This window comes from Corapipo altera, unplaced genomic scaffold (genome assembly GCF_003945725.1).
Source record: "Corapipo altera isolate COAL_440 unplaced genomic scaffold, ASM394572v1 64, whole genome shotgun sequence".
Classification (NCBI taxonomy): Eukaryota; Metazoa; Chordata; class Aves; order Passeriformes; family Pipridae; genus Corapipo; species Corapipo altera.
The window spans coordinates 4546733-4569603 of record NW_020884893.1 but is presented as its reverse complement, the minus strand read 5'-3'; the positions used below and the strand labels follow the sequence as shown (position 1 = coordinate 4569603).

At 41.4% G+C, this 22871-nt stretch overlaps 1 protein-coding gene across 1 annotated transcript in view; it reads left to right on the top strand.

Moving 5' to 3' along the window:
- Positions 1 to 9781: 9781 nt before the first annotated feature.
- Positions 9782 to 22871, top strand: part of LOC113948498 (formin-like protein 13) — a 35025-nt gene continuing 21935 nt past the window's right edge. Inside the window, exons 1-3 of the mRNA XM_027646154.1 lie at positions 9782 to 9904; positions 20115 to 20219; positions 20828 to 20914. Of these exons, the coding sequence (XP_027501955.1) occupies positions 9869 to 9904; positions 20115 to 20219; positions 20828 to 20914 (228 nt within the window). The 5' untranslated portion in view covers positions 9782 to 9868. The remainder of the gene's footprint in view (positions 9905 to 20114; positions 20220 to 20827; positions 20915 to 22871) is intronic.

Genomic DNA, 22871 nt, shown 5'->3' with positions numbered 1-22871 from the left:
AACAGTGACAGAAGCTGTCAGAACTTATCCTTTAATTTTAATTACCAGTTAGGTCTAACTTCTGCCTTTCTTTTTTTGTTCAAGGATTTTCTGTTTTACTCCTTTTGTATTTGGAAGATACTGTTCTACACTTAAAAAAAAATTCAACTCCACTGCTTTTATCTGCATTTCTTTTGCAAATAACTTCCAGAACAGAGCAAGGCAGTCTTTACTTGTTATGGTTTGGAGATAACTGGGAATAGCAAACAACTCTCTTAAACAAACACACTGCTGGCCTTCAACAGTAAAATGGGACTTTAATGCTCTTCAGGGTTAGAGAGGTTTCAGAGGTTTTCTGGACTCTGAAATTTGAAATATGAGCCCGTTGTCTTGAGTAATGTCAAACTATGGAGTGTTAATAGGGAATATTTTCTGTCAGAAACAGAATCTTTTTGATTTAGAAAGCAAAACAGATTTGAAAAGCAAATATGATTCATGTAATGTTGTGTCCATTTATTATGGAAAACAGAAGAGACGACCAGTTATTCATACAATTTCTTCTTCCTTATTTTTTCTTTTTTCAGTTCAAGTACACAAGGCTATTCTCATATCTTTGTATTTAACAGTAATCTGAATAGCATATTTTCCTATTTAACACAAGACCAAGGGGATATTTAAGGTTTTGTTTGTACTGAATACTGTCTTGACAAGAAAAGGTGCTGTGATGAAAAGGTTCCCCTGTCACTCATCTTGAACAACTTCTGAAGGCAGAAATAAGAAAATTGCAGCTGAATTCACCAAGGCCACTTTTGTGACTGCTAAGAAACTTCCTAAAATGTTTTGTCTCCTTGCTCTTCTAGGCCAGATGCCAGAACCTTAAACCAGCCAAGCCTGACCTCAGGACCTCTCTCATTCATAGAAGCATTTTGTGTCACTGCTTCTCTAACTTTTGCAGAGCGAACCTTCAAACCCCTTCTGGTTTCCCCTTAATCTGGTTTTTCTGAATCTGAGCTTTATTATTCCCTTTGTTTTCTGGACTGGTTGTTACAAATTAATTTAGATATATATGTATACATAATAAGTGTGTCTAAATGCAATATATAGTAATAATATTACAAAGGGTTTTCTTTATGTGAGCCAATGCTGCCTTTCCTCTTCCAAGCCATGCCAGCTGGTATGGAAGATCTGGAGAGACTCTCTGCTGACAGGGTATCTGGAGATCTGTCACTGCTATAAATTTACTCCCTGCCTAGTGGGTTATTGTTCCTTCACTGGCTAATTAAATGTCAGGGCATAAAATACTGCTTTTACCATTTCACAGTGGAGATCTGAGATTTGATGCCTTATTCCTATATGTCAATTACAAGATACTTTTTTCCCCCCAAATATAGTTCTGCTTTCCCTCTCACTCCATGGAAAGCAGAGCAGGAAGCTCGTTGTCTGGGAGTCTGAGCATCCTGTATTCTCCTCTGTAGCTGGGCAGGTATTTTTCTTGTAATCTCTTCCTTCAATATCCCCATGAAGTGGGAGGTGATAACTGAACACAACCAAGCCCTGCAGATGTCCCTCTGCTCTCTCCATTGCTTAGCAAATAGCCTGATGATGACTAACTCACTGACACGGAGCCTGGAATTTTAAAAAAGCTTTTAGTAACAACCTGCCACTGGCTAACATTGGGGGCTTAGGTTTCCTAATAGCAGCTATGGCTGATAATACAGAAGAGAGTGCAGCTGAGTGCTTCCTACATTGTAAAACAGGGGATAATGATGAATAACTCCTGAAGGGAAAATCACCAGGGCTTGATTTAGCCCATTTCAGTGTTTTGTTGCTGCTGCTGCCCAGGGCTGTGCCCTCAGGCCTCTTCTCTTGGGGATGCTCTTCCAGAGACTGTGCCAAAAGGAGCTGCTCAAAGGCAAGTTTTATTTCCACAAATTTCCTCGTTTGAACACCAATTTTATCAATCATTTTTAAAGCCAGCATCTAGGGAGCTGGGCTGTGTTCTCAGTGTTGTGATGTGTCATAACCCCCACTTCAGAAAGGATGGCCTTGCAAAAGTGTTTGTTCAAGTTTTGGCGACTCACTGCCTTGGTTGAGCTTTAAATTACACCACTGAGTGCATAAAGGGTGAGGATTTTGGTGACTGCTTGGTCACCGTTCTCAACATTCCTGACTAAAGCCTGGGCACAGATGGACATCTGCAAGTGTAGCTTCAGCCAGCAACATCCCTGACCTGAGGCACAGACATAATGCCTTTTGCATTATTCTGACCCTGGCACTTGCTACCCAAGAAGGAAAACAGAGGAGGGGACTGTACTAGAGCTGTCCCAGTCTGGGATGCCATGACCAGAATAAAATGGGGGAAGGTGAGGAGGCAGCTCTAATCTATCATCCTTTTTAATATTAGCTTTTGTCAAAACCAAAATATCTGTTTTGATTGATGAAAGGTTCAAAGTTTCAAAAGGAGGTTGTGGGATAAGAGGCATCCTTTGGTCACAGAGCTCTTTCCAGGATGCAAAGGCCATCCTGGAGTGCAGAGGAACCTGATTCCTCGGACTCCCCTGTGCCTCATTAAAGGATGCTGCAACTATGTTTCACAGCTTTAGAAGAGTCATTTGACTTACCCTCAGAGCCCTCAGGGTTGCTTTGGCTCTCTCTTTGATTCCACAGCCAATTTCTTGCTATTTAGAAGCTTTCAGCGCTCGCTGCTTGCCCCTGCTGAGCCCCAGCCATTCCCAGGAGCTGGTGGACACCCTGGGCACAGTCACTGAAGCATTTGTCATATTTTCTCTCATCTCATTTAAACCCTCATATATAGCTCTTCGATTTTATACTGCTTTGATGGTGCACTTTTTAATAGCCTGAAGTTCAGGTAGTGTCTGGTGCCATCTTGTGTCACAGAGGAGTAGATATAGAGCTGTCACTTTTTACCTTGGAATAGTGTGTTTTTAACTTATCTTAACTTTCATGTGTGTCACTGAATGCAACACCAGTATTGACAGGGGGACACCACCAGATATATTCAGAGGACGAGACTTTTGCATGAAATATGTTTTAAGCAGTTGAAAAAATGAGTTAAAATATGAATTGGGGTAGTGTCACCAGCTTGAGCAAAGCTTTCTTGACTCTAAGGCACAGGCTGTAGGGGAAGCAGGAGTGATTTGCGCTGCCTAAAGGCCACTGAGCTTCAATTAAACTTGAGAGGAACTTTTCACTGCTTGGGTTTGTTACTTCATCATAATTTTACAAAGTTTTCCTTCTCAGGGTTGGCTCACCCCTTTCAGGTAAGTGATTTTACCTCTGTGCTGCCAGGCTGGATGGGGGTTGGAGCAACCTGATCTGGTGGAAGGTGTCCCTGCCCACAGCAGGGGGTTGGAAAGAGGTGGTCTTTAAGATCTCTCCCAACCCAGGCCTTTCTATGATTCCATGATTTCCTTTATTACTGTTTATTGCACACAGTGGGAAGTTAAAGGAAATTGCTCAGATAGATGAAGAATTGTTACTTTTAGAAACATGTGGGTCGTTGTTTTTGTCTCCTTGATGGTGACAATGAACCACTGTCAAAGGCAGAAAACTGCTGGAAACATTTTGTTGTTTAAAATTCAGCAGCTAAGTAGTTTGTGCATCACCAATTCACAGAGGAACAACTAATAGCTCACTGCTAATTACAGATTTCCTTTATTTATGTATCAAGCTGCCACTGTGCTTTGCAGCTGTTTTAAAAAGTGAAGAGTGAGAAAAGAATATTTGCTTTTATAAAAGAAGCCAAAAAAAAATTACACCTCCATCAACCAGGCATCGTGTACCAACTTCTTCATTTTAATGAGTAGATATATTATTTCTATCTCCTAGTTCCTACTCTATTTTTTCCTTTTCTGAATTCTCCCACTATTTACCAAAATGGGCACATTGAATGGATTCAAAAATTAACTCATATTGCCTGAAAAATTTTGAAACCCATATTTTATGGGAAAATATTTGTTTTATGATATTTCTGGTGAAACATACAGAAAATTTAAGTTTGCCACATGTCCAACCAGCCTGGCTCACATGGGCTTCCACTGCACAGCTCCAGTGCCTCCTTTCCCTGGTATCTGAGTGTCCTGCTGGGTTGGACATGCTGCCACTGTCCTGTCCAAGCCACCTCATCCCTCACAGTTCCCTCCTCTCTCCCTTGGGCTTTATTTCATAATCATAGCTATAAACCAAATAATAAAAACAAAGTGAACTTGAGAATTGAGGTGAAATTCTCCCTCTTAACCCTGCCAGGAAAGACTGGACCAGGTTTTGGGCAGGAGTCTGATTTCAATAGGAATAATTGAACATAAACTGTTCATTTTTTGTATTGAAATGTATTATTTCTGCTTCCAGTTTAAGAAAAAATTTGTAGAGACATAGAACAAGCCAAATTTGGTGGAGCTGGGTACCTTGGGAAAGATTAATGGGTGAGAATACTGCAAAAACGGGCAGAATTTGTGAGAGTATTGTGTACTGAGCATCACTAGATGTCACCCTCGACCTGAATTTAGTTTCACAGACTCGCTTGCTTGTCAGAAATTTTAATTTTAAATTACTCATCTTCTGTTCACTACTCCCACCCTTTTTTTCCCCTTGCACTTAATGCACAGGGGATCTTCCAGTTCAGTGGAGCGTAAACTGTTGTGCATCGATATTTTTCTTGCTTAAAACCAGAATTAAAATTAGGTCAGATAGAAATACTAGAATTTGCAGTACCATCAGTTTCTGTGCTAGATAATCCCTGAGGAAACAGCAAAACCAAAACACCCTGGCAGGGTTTCCTTCCAACATGTTTGGTTGGTTTTCCAGTTCCATTCAGACCTGGTTGCCACAGTTACCCATCATGAGAAATAAAGAGGAGGATGTCCATTTCAGCCCAAAAGATCTTCTTTGCTTCAAAATACTGGACTTTTGCTTATGTTACCAAGCAGAGGTGATTTTTAGGTAATTTATCTGATTTAATTATCTTTAATAATCTTTTTTGAGTTGCCAGGGGTTTCTATTTTTTTTAATTCTTGGCTTCTGCACTGAGCCAAACTTCAGTGAATTCAAAAAACACTGCAAGGGCTCTATTCATCCTGAAAATCTAAATAATCCCTGTCATATAGCCCCAAATATCTCTGTCTCTTTAAAAATAAAGACAATTATCATTTAGAGGTGTGAGAAGGACCAGGCTCACCACTCCTTCCTCATCCCTTGTCCTATCAGTGATTCTCAGTTCTGATTTTTGGCGTCACTGACTTCAGAGGGGGCACAGAGGAGCTGAAGGTGTCTCAGCTGTGATCTGGAGCTCCCTGGCAGGGCAGCTCATTTGGTAAATGGAGGGTGTCAGGCCCTCAGGATTGCCAAACTGGTTGCTTTAAAATAGCAACTAAAATAAAATTATTGAGAGCTCCTAAACCGTGAAACTTCTGTGGCAGGAGGAATGAGCTCACGGGAGGAAGGAAGGATGGATGGAGTACCAGACAGACAGATGGAAGAAGGCCAGTGCTTAGCCAGCTAATAACCATAAAGATTTAATGTAAAGAGCAAACCCAACATCCTACAGATGAGTTACCTCTCTGCTGGTCTCCTGTGCACCAGAAGTTTCTCAGCCTGATGTCTTTGTCCCTGTGAGATCCAGGCTGAGCTGAAGAGATTGTTGCAGTTCAAGGCACAGCCTCTCATTTGGTCACTGAGCAGCACATGTAAGTCCTTTCTCACGCCAACCCTTAACGTGAGGATGTTTATTATCCAGTATCTCAGTCAGTTCCTTGATTAACCTGGTCTAAGGAGTGATACAACTGCAATGTGCTTCCTTTGGAGTGGATGCTCTACCCCTTCTGGTCCTTTCAGCCTTTTCTTCCTCTTTGTTAGAAAAACAAACTGTTTTCTGTTTATTGCTCATCTATTCTCCCCCAGTTTTTTTTTTTTCCTGATTTGCCCCCAGCATGTCTCCCCTCATTCCTTTCTGCTGATCAGCACCCTTGGTATGCTGGTGGTACAAAGTCAAACCCCCCCTTCATGTGATGGAGTCACGAGGAGCTCTGCCTTCCTCTGTTTTTCAGCACCATTCCACAGAAAAAAGAAAGAACCCTTTTATAAAGCAGGTTTTAAGCAGTAATTTTCAGGTGAAACAAGTTTTCAGTGAAAGGCTTTGTTTTTTCAGCTCTAGGATACTTTCTGAGAGCATTCCAGCCCTGCTGGAACATTCATGCTTGAATGAGAGGCAAAAATGTTTCTATGAAGTTAATACTTTATTTATTTATTTAAACAATAATTTCATTCAACTCTCATTTTTTAACTTATCTCTTGATGTCCTTTTCTTAGGTATGAAAATATTTAGGAAAATTCTTTTAATACATTGAAAGAGACATAAACATTTTTTTTTACTTTTGCCTATTAAAAGCATATTTAGGTTGATTAAAAACATACTGGCCATAGGAAGTTTTTTTTTTAGTTTAACTTCCACAAAAAGCACCAGACAATGAGTTTGCACAGGGTTGGCCACAATATGCTATTGGAAAACTGCTGGGGATTTAGCATTTCAGAAAACAGGTAGGAAAGTCCCTAATTTCTGGCATGCGAAGTCACTCCCAGGGCTGAGATAAAAGGAAGCAGAAAGCTGGCACAGAGGTTCACACCTCTTGGCTGGAAGGAAGTTTGGAAAAAGGCATTTCAGAATTTCTATTAGTAAATCTGAGACAAGTCAGTCTTTTTAGCCTAAAACCCAGGAGTCTGAGATAACAGGGATTGTTCAGCCTGGAGAAGAGAAGCTTTGGGATGACCTAATTGTGGCTTTCCAGTGCCTGAAGGAGCTACAAGAAAGATGGAGAGAGATTATTTACAAGGGCCTGGAGGGACAGGACAAGGGGGAATGGCTTCAGACTGACAGAGAGTAGGATTAGATGGGATATTGGGAGGAAATTGTTCCCTGTGAGGGTGGGGAGGCCCTGGCACAGGCTGCCCAGAGAAACTGTGGCTGCTCCATCCCTGGATGTGTCCAAGGCCAGGTTGGACAGGGCTTGGAGCAACCTGGGCTAGTGGAAGGTGTCCCTGCATGTGACAGGGGTTGAAATGAGACAGTTGGAATGAAAGATCCCTTCTGACCCAGACCATTCTGTGATTCCATGAAAGCAGGTCGGGAGGACCCAGGTGGGAGTGGGGCCAGCCTGGGGGGTCGTGGTCGGTCAGTGATGGGCAGCAGCAGTTTCAGGTGGGTCGTGACAAGGCAAGAAAGAATTTCTTTACAGAGAGGGTGGTCAGACATTAGAATGCGCTGCCCAGGGAAGTAGTGCATTCTCTGTCCTTGGAGATTTTTAAAAAGAGACTGGATGTGGCATCAGTGCCATGGTCTAGTAACTGCAGCGGTAGTGGATCAAGGGTTGGACTTGATGATCTTGAAGGTCCCTTCCAACCCAGCTGATTCTATGATTCTAAGGCACGGGCAAAAGGGCCTTGGCAGCAAACACACCTTGTGCAAGTACTAAAGAAGTCCTACAAAGTCATGTCTGACACCAGCTTCATTCCCTATGGTCAGAGTTCATGTTTTTCTGAAGTGAAACGTGCACTGCTGGTACAACACATTTACCTCATACATTGGTCAGACAATGCACAAAGTTGCACTGTTCTTCCACAATTATTCCAAAACCCTTTCCCCCATAATTTGCATCTTCATGATGTGGTTTATCGAGGAGAGTATTTTATTTCAGTTTATTCCAGCAGTGAATTTTCCCATGTGTTTGTTGCAGCACATGAGTCTGGCATATGTTTGGATCGATAAACTGAGAGGAAAAAAAGAAAATTACACCCGAGCCTTTATTAAAGGGAGGTGTAATTAATGACTTCAGATTAATTGAAAATGTTTTCTCTAAGAGTAGCAATTGAGCTCTATCCTGATTAACTGCTTTCTCTCAGGCTTTGTAACCTTGCAGAACGTGCTGTTCAGCAGGCAGTGGAGTGGAAAAGGCCATCTGATATCTCTGTAGAAACTTTATAAAAGAAACCTGTCATTTTCCCATTCTGAAATGTTCTGTGCTGCTATAATCACATTATGAAAAGGAGTTCCTTGGGATTGTTTAATTTAAAAAAAAATCATAGTTCCTCAAGGGCTGAGGACTCTAAGGGGGAATAGGCTGGTACTAGAAATTGGATTCTGAGTGAATTAGTTGCTATTTTATTTTAACCAAATGACTTGAGATAGCTATCAAAGAAACACATTTCCTGTGATTTCTTTTTCCAGTTTAGTAAAAATTTTCCATCTTCTCATGCTGGACATAGAATAGTCAGAATTGGGAGCATTGAAAGACCATCTTTTATTAAATATTCCTACAGAAGATCTGGGCTCAGTCAGGCCCTGTTAGATTATTGGCCTGTGTTAAGTTAACATTCTTTCAAAGAATAGGACTGACTTCTAACCAGTTAAAAGGATTAAAACCTGTTTATATTAGCATATATTGACCTTCCATTTAATTTCTACTGCCTTAAGTAATCTGAGAGAGTTAATTCCTAATCCTTTCTCTCCCATTTGTTTGATATTGAGGTCTCTCTTGGGTCCATTTGGTTCACTGAGTGTGGGTTTAAAGGCTCTTGACTGTGGGCTGCCAGAACCTGCCCTGAGGCACAGCTTTGAGGTCTGTGTCTGGGATGTTGACAACCTGCTACAAGGTGAATGTGTTGGCCAGCTCTGCACTGTGATGTTTTCCTCAGCTTGTCTCTGCCTTCCAGCCTGAATTTACCTCTTTTGGCAGGTAAATCAGTCCAGCTCCTCAGTGGGAGTCCATAACTACATCAGCTGAAAGAGCAGGTGAGATTTACAGCTGTGGGTGTGCTGGGCTGAGCCAGGGAGCACCCTCACCCCAAAGTGGTCCATTGGCACCTCTTCTGCACTGAACTTCTCAACTTCCTGTGTTTCTATTAAAAAGTTGCCTCTAGACCAACAGAGGAAGGAGACCCATCGTCAAAACGTTTCAATTCCTGTCACTTCTTAAAAACTGTGCTTTGCAGGAGATACTTCATAGCTTTTGATCTTCCCTTTTGCCTCCATTTGGAGGAGAAGAAATGTCAAAATATGAAGAGTCCACCTTCCAGCCATGTCTGTTAAGAACCTTTAAGCTCCAAATTGATTTCAATATGGTTTTGTAATGTAGTAGAAGCTACCTTATATCAGTGGGAAAACTGAGGTATATTTTCCCTGTAGCTACTGAATAATTTTTGTCATAGCCAGGGTTAGATTTCAGGAATGTCCTACTGGTAATTCCCTCTTCTAATCACTAGACTCTCTCCTCCAGTACAGATAGCAAAGGTAAAGTTTGAAATGCTCTTTGTCTTTACAGGAATCTTGTACATTAAGCTGCAGGTGCCTTTGTGCTTTCATCCAACATGAACATGTTCATGCTGGAGTTTGAAGATATGTTAAAGATTGTTGCTGTGCATAAAAACACTGCAGGGAAAACTGAGCACTGTATTTGCAGTTCCTCAGGCAAACTTCATTACATTTAGCACAAAATTTGTTTGGGCAATTAACGTGTTGGGTGTTCTGATAGATGCAATGTACAGTAATAAATCAAATTTTCAATATTCATGGCTTGGTGATTTCAGGAAGTCCCTAGTACATAAATATCGGTTCAGGAAAAGCAAACAAACAACTTGTACATTTTTTTTGTCTTTTCACAGAGCTGCCATGAGGAAGCAAAGCATCATTATTGTTTCTTTCAGTTCTCAGCATAAAAGGAAGTAACACTTAATAAAAGCCATTGGCTGCAAGATTTCATAAGAGAGAGAAGCAGGGAGAGAGAACGAACAGCGCGGTGTGGAAAAGCAGGTGTGATTCATGAATAAACTGTACTTTGCAACCCTGTAAGATACTGATGAAACAAATAGAATTTTCACAGACATGGATAATACAAGAACACAAGACACTTTTTCACAGGTAAAGGCAGAAATTGTTATGGCTTGTGTGAGAGTGCTATTTGTTGTGTATAACTGGAGAAGGCATTTCAGAACCTGAAAATGACTTTGTACTTTACTGGCAAGGAATTTGCAGTAGATTGTTTGATGTAATTGATTATTATGTGATGTGAGCTCAGACTGGTGGAATATTTCAGAAAGTGTTTGCAGAAGATGTGTATGAGACAATATTTTTCTGTGCTTTATTCTTAAGAAAGTTGAAACTTGTGAGGTTTTCCTGATACAAGAAGAGGGACAAAGAGATAAAATCAGTCTTCCTATTGCCATGCTAGAGAGGATTTATTAATATTATGTATTATCTGTGCTAAAAATTTCCATAAAGTAATTGGAGGGGAGAAAAAAGTGGTTTATATTATAGGCAAAAACAGTCTTTTGACAATCACAGTGGAATCTGAAGTGATTGATATGCCAGAATTGAATATACATCAGCTTGCAGCACTATTGGATTTGTCTGAGTGCCTGCCAGATACAGTCTTGTAGCATTCTACCTGTTTCAATACTTGGGTGTTTGGAAGTCTGTTATCTGGAGAATTGAGCAGTGGAAAACTCCTCTCTAAGTCTAACCAGGACAGCTGATGGGATGTATTTGCAGAGGCTCCCTGGTGTGTGTCCTGGAGCAAAGAGCAGTTAGGAGAAAGGATGATTGTGATGTACATGGGCTGAGAAGGTGATAGAAGGGTCTGAGTTATCCTGGGCAGCCACCAAGGGGGACTGGGGAGGATCCAGCCCTGTTTGCATGATTCCCCTTCTCCCTGAGTATGGGATGTCCATTGAACAGATTTTCTAGGCAAGACTTTGGACAAATCCAAAGAAGTTGAAGGGAGAAAATAAGTTTCTCCTGTTTATTGCTCTTTGGTTTGTCAAGGAGGAGGAAGGGACAGGTGTCTGCCTTTGGTTACCTCCACACAACATCAGCCTCCTTGGCCTTGGAAGGTTTGTGCAGGGCAGTGTAACAGGTGATCCAAACACTGAGTCCTTGAGCCTGACAGAAGTGAATTGCTGCACCTCAAGTAACAATACCTAAAGTGTTATAAAATTGCAGGTCCCATCTGGTTCTGTTCAGTGTCCTGAGGTGCTGGGATCTATTTGGAGAAGCTGTTGATGACAATGGGGTTGGAAAGGCAAAAATCCAGCCTGGGAGTGTTTTCCCTTTCTTTGTTATCTGAAACGTGTGTGTTCATTGCTTGGCACCAACACACAGGCACGAGTGGCAGCGATGAATCATTGCTCTTATTTCTTACCTCAGGTACTGCAGGGGAGGTTGGGGACAGCACAGATGTGGAAATAACCAAATGTTTGCTACCAGAAAGGGCTTTACATGAATGAGAATCTGGAAACAGGAAACCACAACCAGATGGTGCCACTTCTCACTCTCTTTTACTCCCCAAAGCCTGCAATAAAGCACATGTACAAAGCTCAGGTTGTACAATCACTAAAACATTTGCAAAACTAAACTGTGTCTGAGAAAAATGTGTGTTTTAAACTTTTTGTGGACTCCTTTCAGAACTCGACTGTATGTCTTTCTGAGGTTTTTCATGTAAGTCTTCTGAGAGCTGGGAAGATCAAGGTGCAAGGTGGAATGGCTGTCAGATCTTTTGCTTTCCACCTTGCCTTACTTTAATCAGCTACTTTAAAGTACTTTATCCCTATGACTTTCCCCTACAATTTTCGTTAGACTTTTTGTTAAAGGCCACCTCTCTTAAGTGATTGATTTTTTTTTTTCTCCCCAATTTTTATTTCCCTGATCTCTTCCAAGGTACCTTAAAGCAGATTTTCACTGTATCCTTACCAAGGGATCAATTCCATTTAAATAAGGCCAAATGATCTCATATCTTCAGATATGGATATTCATGAACATGTGCCCAGCCTTGGGAGCAGCTTTTGCAGCCTTTGAGATGGGCTATTTTTGAAGGACTCCAAACCAGAAATGTGATGCTTTGCTGATCTCTTGGGGCTTCTGATGTTTTGACTGTCCAGAATCTGCTCCTTGCAGTTAATGTCAAACGTAAACCAGTGTCTAGGACTTGAGACAGTTCAGCTCCCTTGGTCCTCCTGGCTCTCTGTGGGTTCTGCAGTGAGAAAAGGGTGAGAAGTGCTCTGTCAGTGCATGTCCCTTTGAGGCTGCACCTGTCCTTAAAGCCAGGATCACTTGGAGTCAGGCTAAAACATCAGTATGAGCATTCTGTGTGGGAATCAGAGCTCACTTTTCCTTGATCCATCTAAAAACACCTCAAAACTTGGGAATGTGTCTCTTTTACATTGCAAGGCCCAGGAAGGCTGCTCTGAATTTTCATGTTTGCCGCTTAGCAGGAAGTAGCCCAGTAAACAGAGGGTAAGAAATGCCTGTGGGACAGGGATAAAGCACATCCTGAGGCATGTCCTCCTCAGGCAAAGGTGAAGCCCCTCAGTTAAATTTCCTGCCACTGAGCCATTTGGAACTCCATCTGTCCTGTTTCATCCTCAGCATTGTCCAAGTTCCTGAAACTCGGAGCACAATGGATATTGCCAACTTTTTTTTTTTAATAGAAATTATTCCCTGAGTTTAAGAAAGGACTTTAAAACTCATCTTAAATAGATGTCCAGAGAACTGTTCCTGAGGAATCTGACCCTATTTGGAAAATGTAGTGTCCTTTTGTAGGCAAGTATTCAGAACATAACATTTATACAGACAAGGATCATACTCTGCTAAATCTGTTGGAGATTGAGAAAGAGAAATAGCCCACTTTTACCTAAATCATCCTATTTTACTTGGATGATTTATTAAAAAATCAGAATCCAGGGAAAAGAAAAAGTTGGGTCAGAAATTATACACGAGCAGGTGGATGCTCTTTGGGGATTTTCCATGAGCTCTCAGACTGTGTTTTGATCAGAGCATAATGAAAGGTTTGTTCATTAAATGTTCCGCCTAATTAATGTAAAATTCATGGAGACCCTGGATCCTCAGTTAAACGTGCATGAAATCAGTGTTACATTCTCTGTGTTGCACTTCATACTCTTTGCTTAGCAGGTGTTAACTAAAATGATCTAATAAACCTCGAGTATAATGAAATGAGTCTTGTTCAGCATTTAATAATTTTAGCAACCCTGTTCTTGCTTGATATGAATCTTTCTTTTACGAGACATTAGGGCACAAAATGAGATTGAAAGCCCGTGAGCAGAAAGATGCATGTTTTCCTCCAAAATGACTAGATGTTGCTGTTAAATAGTCCAAGATTAATTTGATTACCATGCTAATAAGCAAATATGATAATCCTCAATAGTTCTTATCACTGTGGATTATTTTAATTACTGTAGCTAAAGGCATAGAACATTATTATTTTAGTAACTAACTGAAGTATTTCTATGCGAGCCACCTTCTTTATTCTATTTCAGTGTATTTTGTATTACAGCATTTAAATTATACCTCAATACACGAAGAAATTGCTAGGTAAGTTCACACTTAAGTATTGTTTTGAAATCAAGTATAATTTAAAATATTCAGGACATACTGTGTGTTTCTATGGGGGAAGGATACTGAAATCAATGGGAGTTTTACTCTTGCACTGAATGTACTCAGTGTAAAACTGTCCCTGAAGGCTTTTGAAAATCTTTCTTTAAAATTGCACTTGCCTAACATGAAGGAGGGTTTTCCAGGGACCATCTTTGCATTGGAAATAAACACTCATAGCCTGGGTGAAGTTTTCTAAAAGCTTTCAAATCTCTGACTGCCACTTTCCCCTAAAAGGGACACTTTGAAAAGGAGTGAAACCACCTGTTCTTCTCACTCAGGCTTGGACTGAATAAAGTGCAAAACAACTGTGGAAACGGTGGTTCAAAGGAGGAGGAGGTTGGGTTTGGCACAAAGCCGGTAAGGCATCTATCAAAGCACCATCCAAGGCTTTTGCACCCCACAGTGTCCATAAATCTTTTTGTTTATTTCTTCTTAAAGATGCTTAGCAGTGGGAGATTGCACAGTTTCCCCTGGACAACTCAGTGTTATCCTTACAGTTTTCCAAACCTTTTTTGCTGTAATTTAAATCGTATTTCCTCTCATCCCACCACACAGGCAGCAACCTGCTCCTTTCCTTTTTGCAGCAGCTGTTTGTGTACCTGCAGGCTGTGCCTGCCCCAGAATTCTCTGGGCTCTGAAATCCAATCCTTCCTCTTTTCAGTTGCAAATCACGTTTTTCCAAAGCTCTGATTATTCTCATTGTCCCGAGCTGGACTCCTCCAGCTCTTTTCCAGGGGCATGGAAAACTTCACATCCTATTCCAGCCGAACCCTTTCTCAGTGCTGAGTGCTGCAGGATGATTGCTGTTTTGGCTGTGCCACTGCCTGGAACCTCGCTGAGGAATATTCCCTTTTATTCCAACAGCAGGACGTTTGTAACTGGTGTCACTCTGCAAGCTGCTCTAACTTCTGTGTCTTTTTCTGCAGAAAACATGTGCTTCAGCCAGGGCTTGTGAAGCTGGTAATTCCTGCTGAACATCAGGATTTTTTTTCCCCCCTGCTTGCTGAATTATATATTATTGCTTCTCTCATTTGTCAAGGCTGTTTTGTATTTGAATCCCCCTCTCAACCCATCTGCAGTTCTTGTCCACCTTTGTGTCAAAGCCGGTGAATTTAACAGCCAAAATCTCTAGCCAACCACTGGATCACTAATGAAAAACTGAGTAGTACAAAGCAGAGTCAGTCTCCCGTGCAACACCACTCAATTTATCTATTGAGTTTCCACAGTGAAACTCCAGTAATTACTTTCTGAGTGTCATTTCCTGACGAGTTCTCAGCGCTGCTGGAGCAGGAGGGTCCATGCTGGTCTGTTAAGTGGTGATCGAGGGAGAATCTGAAGTGTTTGCTTCATGTGAGACCTATAAAATGCCAGTTTTTCAGGGGGAAATGTTAAGGCTTTGAGATTCTTCAATATGGTGATATTCTCAATACTAAAAATAGATGAAGTAGTTGATATTGCACACTGTGCTATGCACGTGTCACTGGGCACCAGTTTACATTTTAAGTTCCTAAATATTTTTGGGAGTAACTCTTTGAGATTTCTTTGTTGTTATAATTGATCACTCTATACATTTATACCAATAAGAAATGAATTACAACAAAATATCTTCAGACTCCTCCAGCTCCTACTGAAAGGGATAGAATTTCCAATGTTTTCAAGGAAATCAAGCTACTGTTTGATGAATACCTTCTTCTTTGGATAAATGTTGACAGATATTATTCAGCCAGATATAGACCTGAACAAATAATGCAAAATATTATTACAGATGGATAATTTATGTGACGAATAGCAGCTCTGTTTGACAAATAATATTAGTCTGTCTCTAGGACTGGCTACAAAAGATGGTATTGCCACATCAAAATATCACATCAGTCACCTGTATTGATATTTCATGTAAATGGCAAGTGAAGGCCTTTCAGATACCCAGTCATAGGAAACAGCCACTCCCCTGTAAACAAATGGGAGCAGTTAGTGCACTCTGAGCCAAGTTCAAACCTGATGAAAGTGAATATATTAGGAGATGAAAGTTGATAACACCAAACTGGAACTTTAAGACAATCCAAGTTGTGTCCACTGCCGTTAAAATCTCTTAAATGACATGTTCAACATGCAGGTAGAGTGAGTTCAGCATAATCCATTGTAAAGTAAGCCTTTGATTTAACGAAAAATAAAAAGTGTTTTATTTGAAAACACAGCTTGGAAAAGGAAGTAACTGCTCTAAATTTCATCACAGGTCAATCACTGCATTACATCCCAACTCTTACCTTTAAGCTTCTCTACTCTACTTGCTTTGCAGAAAGTGTTGTGCACTGTAGCTGGGAGGCACTGAGTCAACAGAAAATCCTCAGAAGGCTTTACCTCAAAGACATTTTATCCTGCTGTTCTGGATAGAAACCAAAATCTTCTATTATTGAAAGCTGTACTAAAAAAACAGACTCCAAAATGAGTGAAAACATGACCTGGTGCTGGCTAAAAGATGTGTGTATGTTAATCCAGGATATTTCTTGCTGTGTGGACAACACTAGCATTCAGATTGATGCCCAGAAGTTGATGAGATCTCTGTAAAGCAACATGTAGCCACTACTTGACCTTTTTCTCTTGTATTGAGCCCCTGTGGAGCACTGACCCTAGAGGGGCTAAAAGGGAGATGCTGTGGAGCACAGAGTGTGAGGAACAGGCTCCCTCAGCCCAGCCCTCCCTTCTGGGCCCTGCACAGCTGGGAGCTGCTGTGTCTCTTGCTCCTTGCAGCGATCAGATGAGGATGTTCAACACTGTTAATGTTTAACAAGGACAAGTGTAAGGAATCCTTAACAGCGAAAAGCTTCACTAGACTTGAATAAAAATCACTCCTCATTTGCACAGGGAGCAGGATTTCTGCATGGCTTGGTTTTGTTGTCACAGGAAATGATAGAGCTGGGTGCACATTAGCTATGATCTTCTCCTAAGTGAAGCTGAAATAATGTCTCAGTGAGTTGTGCCAGTGTTTGCAATGATTGTGATCCTGTGCAGGGCTCACTGACAGCCATGGTTCTGGGTGTGCACGTGCACACATTCCAGGAGTATTTTTGCATTAGACTGCTGTCGTGTTATGATGATTCAGGCAGGATGGTCCACAGAATAAGGATAAGCAGAGTAAAAGCCATGTAGCTCAAATTCCTCTGCAGGTAGCGAAGGGAAAGAGTTGCCAGATATCAAGGCAGGTTGAATTGCCTCCCCTGGAGGAGCCCAGGTGTCTCAGGTGAGTGCACAGGAGTTCACAGCCATCCTGTGGCTGCCTGGGGGGTGTGAACCAGTGTGTATTACAGGCTGAGAGTCAGAAACAAAAGGCAGAGGAACATGTTTGCTGTGCTATCCTTGAGCAGTTACCCATATCCTGTGTGCCTTCCACTGCCTTGCTCAATCAACTGTGGATGGCTCAGATGATGTGGCTTTAACCCTTCTTTCTTGATTTAGTCCCAGGAAGGTCAGGGGACCTTTGTGGAGTCATTACAGTGATGTTTCCATGATGTGGAGACTACAGGCAGAACCTTCCAGGAGGTCCTCTGAGGGCTGCAGTGAGACTGTGCTGGGTAAATGGAGAGAGGTAGGAAACCCTGGAAGGGCTCATGTGCAGTGCTGTGTTGGCAGCTGCCCAAGAATAAGCCAGAAATCTTCTGTCTCACCGTTAAACACATTTTATACCATGCCTAGGCCAAAAATATAAAAACCTCACCTCTTGTTCCAGAGAATGTCTGGAGCCTCACACTCTTCCTTCAATTGTGAATGTTGATTTTTCTTTCAAATCAATTACGTGGCTGTGCTGAATTTTGGGTGGGTGATGAAAATTTAATCTGTGTTAAACAAGCTGCTTTAACCTGGCAGGTAAATGAATGCATTATTAACACAATCTCATGTATTTCCTTAATGTGCCTGCTTTATAATAGAAGCATTTAATTTTTTTCTAAGTTTTATGATCCAGCCTTGTATAAAAACATTCTGCTTGGGTGCCCCAGTCACCTTCTATCAGGTAACATAGCATAGACTGACTTAGTGGCATTTTGGTGGATATTATGACAAAATTTTTTTCCTTTTAAGAAAAAATATAAGCAAAACAAACACGAGAATAAACACTACAAAAATCGTGTCATGCTGAGAGAAAAGCCCTACAAATACACAGTGATAAAGGTCAGGATCTGTTACTCAAGTCTTGTTTGCAAGTGAAAATACCATGTTAACGTGTGGCTGTCAAAAACCTAAGTGAGCCAAACAGACTTCTGACAAATAATTTTGACAGTTCTCACAAGTTGAAAAGTGCCTTTTTTGCCTCTCTTGTCTTTTGAAATGTTTCCCTCCTGCTTACAGATGTGCAGAGAGAGAGAGAGAGTTAACTGAGGTAGTAAAACAACAGAGTGCTGTTAAAAATAACCTCCCCCAAGCACTGCCTTGTGTGCTCTCTGGGGAAGGGACTCTGTCAGTGGTCTAAGTTCCTAACTAAACTCTCTGAATTTGAAATACATAGAATTATTTGTTTCTCTCCTGTAAACATTGTTTTCTTCACACATTATCAAGCAAATTAAGAGGTGTTCCCTGTTGCTTTCATGTCTTGGGCAGAATTTTATTCTAGTCTAAAGGAGACCTCAGTGAAGGTAAGAAGAATGAATAGTTGAGTACTACACAGAGCCAAAGGTGCCTTCTTTTCTGCAATTACTTTAAAAGAAAAAATGTATTAAAAATTAAATTTGAAAAAAATGGTCATCCTGCTGCAAAAATCTTTGAACCCTTCTCCATGTAAAAAGGCCTAACAGGCAAAAATACTCTACAACTTCCTCTCAAGAGCTGCTATCCTGAATAAATAGGATCTTGCATTTTAAAGCTGGCAGAGCTTAGCCTTAAGGAAACTATATTTTTCAATCCAAATATATCCATACTCTTGTTTACTCACCCAGAGCCTGTTCAGTGGGGAATTATCTTGTTAAGATCTAATCCTACACAGTGCATGTGACGTTGTAAATATATGGCCGTTTAAAATTCAAATACTGAGTGTGGAGGTCATTGTAGGAAACTCCTGCGCCTCTGCAAGTGTGAATGAATTATCAGGCTGTTTTCCTGCTTCCCTCACTGTTCACATTACTGTTGGCAGCTAGGAGCTATGCCATAAGTTACCTTTATATTAGCATTGAAAATTCCGAGGCTTTAAAACCAAAACATTACTTTTACCCACAGTTTTATTTGTGGGCTGTAAAAACAGTGTGTCTGTCGGTCAGACACTGGTTTAGAAATCTGGTAGGTTGAAGTGTGGTTGGTGTGGTGTGGTTTAAATAAAGGGAGAGAACATGTGGATTTACCACCTCTGTGGTGGGACTGGTTGTTTTTATGTGCCCCATCAGACCTGTGTCAGGTGGCTGTGGTGCTTGGATGGGTGGAGGCGTTCAAGAAACACATCCCTGGAGGTGTCCAAGGAACAACTGGACGTGGAACTCAGTGCTGTGGTCTGGGTGACAAGATGGGGCTGGGTCACAGGTTGGGTGATGACCTTGGAGGTGTTTCCCAACCTCGATGATTCTGTGATTCTGAGAGGACCTTGTGCTGCAGGGCTGTTTAGCAGAGGGTGCTCTATCTGTGGAGAGATGCAGGCACAGGCAGAGCAGGGGCAGGTGCCTTGTGAGCTCCAGCTCCTTCCCAAGCCTCCTGCCCCTTCCTCTTGCTCCTGCACAGCCTGGGGTGGGCTGTTTGCCTGGATGTCCACCTGGAAGAGTTTGAAAAGGATGATTTGAAAGAAAGACTTTACGGCAGTAACTCCTCTCCTGGTGGTGAAGTCGTTCTCCCGGGGGAGGGGAACATTGGATGTTGTAGCTAATTGAGTAGTGGAGCTACTGGATAAAATACTACAAGTTTCTGGGCTCTGGTGGTAAAACCTACACATTCCTTTCCAATTCCCTATTCTACTGCTATTGAAGAACGGATATCACACATGGGAGCTCTTTGGTCTCTCTCAAAGGAAGGTTTATTCCTGCTACAAAGTCTGTGAAAGAGCTTTGCCAGTGGTGTAACAGCTGTAGCTCTGGGTCTCCGGTGACTCCACTTGCCTTTTGTCTTTGCTTGATTCCTGTTTGCCATTGCAATCCCCACCTGGTTCTCTCAAGAGTGACAGAAATTTGTGTGCAAGCTGGTTGGCAGCACATGAAGCTGTTTTGGTAAAAGAAAGGGGAAGTGTAACACCGGCTTGTTAACGTGGTTCACTAAGTTCATGTGACAGCTGCACCTCCTGCTACCAACAACAGTTTGCCCCCTCTTCACCCTGTAAATTTCAAAATGCTCCTGATTTTTCTTTCAAGTTATCTAGTATGCAGGACTTCACACTCAGGGTAAGACGCAGGAGAGCATGCAAAATTGATGTTTTCACTTCTTGCCAGACTCTCTAACTAAAAAAGGTTTCCCCGTGGCAGTTTTATCTCCAGATATTACCACCCCATCCCCTAAAATTGTAAAAGCCCCTGTGTATTTGCTATCTGGTGGACTTTTGCCAGGTTTCAAAGGGAGTTTCTATTTGCTGGGCAGGTTGTCGATAGAACATAAAATATAAACGAAATTGTAATTTTATGGCAGACACTGGAGCTGTAACTGTCATGAGCCCTCTGTGTCCTCCACATTCACATAAAAAAGCAGTCTCTAAAAACATTTGATTGACTTTTTTATTTTCCAGTTAAGCCAGGAAAAGATCCTCAAAATTATGAACATGGTGAAAAATAAAGAAGTGAGCATTGAGGGGGCTTTGCATTTGGCACAGAAGGAGGTGTATGCTGAGAAGGTAAGGTCACTCCCCTGATCTCTTTTGCAAGATATTCAAGTGTATGAGCACTAGGGGCATGTCTGTGCTGTTTTCAAAGGTACAATCCCAGCTTGTGCAAACACATGCACTCAAGTTTCTAACAAAATAGGACATGTACTGATGGCTGATGGTACCTGTGTCCTATGTAATGGATATTCCATGTAGATGCTGCAAGAGGGGCAGAACACCTTCCACTATCCCAGGTTGCTCCAAACTCCTTCCAACCTGGCCTTGAACACTTCCAGGGATGGGGCAGCCACAATTTCTCTGTTCCAGGGCCTCACCATGCTCATAGTGAAGAGTTTCTTCCCAATATCCCATCTAACCCCACTCTCTGTCTGTATGAAGCCATTCCCCTTTGTCACTCCATGCCCTTGCAAATAGCCTCTCTCTATCTTTGTTAAGGTGATTAAAAAGGCCAGGAGGATGCTGCTGTGCATCTCCATGTGGAATTCTTCTCCAGAGCCTCTAGAGCTGTTTAAACACTGTCTACTGAGGGAAATTTCACCTGAGAATGTGTTTGGATTTGGGTGGGCAAACGTCAGCCCAGTGCTGGATGTATTGCTGATTTCTGTTCTGTTTTTCAGGATTCCCAGGATTTGTTAACTGGATCACAATTTAACTTCATTATCTACAAATACAAACACTATCGGTGGCAGAAGCGAATTTTGCAGGTAACTTGAAAGATTGTCCCTTTTGGAGCAATATATAAAAATACATTATGCTTAAGTTGCCGGGTAAATATTAGGAGACAGCTTGAAAAAATCTTGTGGTTCAGCAGCCCATCAGAGAGGTGTAAGATAGTGAAAAAAATCTCTACTTTTTACACCAGAAGTATTCTGGGGGTAATATCTGACATTCCCTGTACTGAGGCCCCTGGGAGTGCTGTGAAGGGGACGTGATGATCTAAGAGGTTATTTCACCACTGCAAAACATGAGTTGTCCCATGGTGATGGATGATAATGGGCTCTGCCTGGGAGTTGTTCTTGTTAACTACCAAGAGTAAATGCATACAAGTGATGTAAACACACCTAAATATCTGTGCCTTTTGACAGGACATCACTTCCACTGCACTCACTAAAACCTTGGGAAAAAACATTCCTGGGATACTCAATGTGCATTTGGTAGACTGTGCAGTTTGTCTCTGGTTACTCTACCCTGTGAATCGTTTTTTGGATATCAGGAACCCTTAAGACTTTATTGACTTGCATGATATTAAAGCAAGCTTGTGTTGGCAACACCTGATGATGATTTGATTCCATGAAGTCAGGGACAAAGGATTCATGTTGTTTCCAGGGACCTGGATTTCACTGAGTTTTCCTGTAATTTTGACAAAATTTAAAAATTAGCAAGTCCAAATCACATATGCTAGAGGGTATTTTTTATTTACTACATCTAAACTGTAGAAAGTATAATCTCCTTATTTCCCTCAACATCCACCATGTTTTGGAATTAAAAGATTATTTCTTTAGACATAAAACTGATGGAAAAAATTGAGAGAGCTGTAGTAGATGTGGAAGTTATCAGTCTGGGAATCTGGAGTAATTTAATTTCAGTTCTCTAGTTAACAGCAGCCTTCAAAAGTCAGAGATAATAATGAGAATGGTTCTGCTTTGAAGGTTTCCAGCTATAAACAGAAGGCAGGGAAAGGCCACAGTGTGGGCATTTGGTTGGCATGGTCTGCACATGCAAATTTTTAACCCTGCAAATGTAGATTGGGCAGTGGAAGAAGAAGAATCTCATCTTGAAGCAAACAATTTTTAATTGTTATAACCATGAAACTGCACTAAAGTAATTTTATCGGCTATTATTACTCCATCTATTTGTACACATATATATGTGTAAAAATAGGGAGGAAGGGATTTTTTTAACTGGGTAGGTAGTAAGAGAACACAGGGGAAATGGTTTTAAACTCAATGAGGAAATTTTTTACTCAGAAGGTGGGGAGGCACTGGCACAGGTTGCCCAGAGAAGCTGTGGCTGCCCCATCCCTTCAAGTGTCCAAGGCCAGGTTGGACAGGGCTTGGAGCAACCTGTTCAAGTGGAAGGTGTCCCTGCCCATGGCAGGGAGTGGAATGGAATGTTCTTTAAGCTCCTTCCAACCCAAACCATTCTGTGATTCTGTGACAAAAAACTCTGTGTTAGGTAAAATCTAAATCAAAACACAGTAATATTTATATCAGAAAGTAATCCCTCAACAGTCCCCTCTTTTCCTGACATGGAAGCTGCTGCTATAACCACCCTCACTGCATTTCAGTGCTGGGGCACAGGCTGAAGGAGTAACTGAACCTCTGCTGAGATGGTCCTGCCATTAGTTCTTGCTACCACTGCTGCTGAATGGGAAGATTCTGCACTGGGTTGTATGAGACAAGGGGAATTTAAAAAGAAGTAATGTTTCAGAGTGATAAATTGATACATATTCATCAAAAGAGACAGGGAGACACAGCTGCATGGAATATCTGTTTTGTAACTAAAACAAATATTGTATGGTATCTTGATGATGGAATGTCATTTTTTTATCCTATGTATTCTGAGCTGTTCCTTTCCCTAAATGCCTTTGCATGGTGGTATTGGGATATTGTCTTTGCCTTTCTATGACAAGAAGCGATGGAGTCGAGTAATGAAGAATCT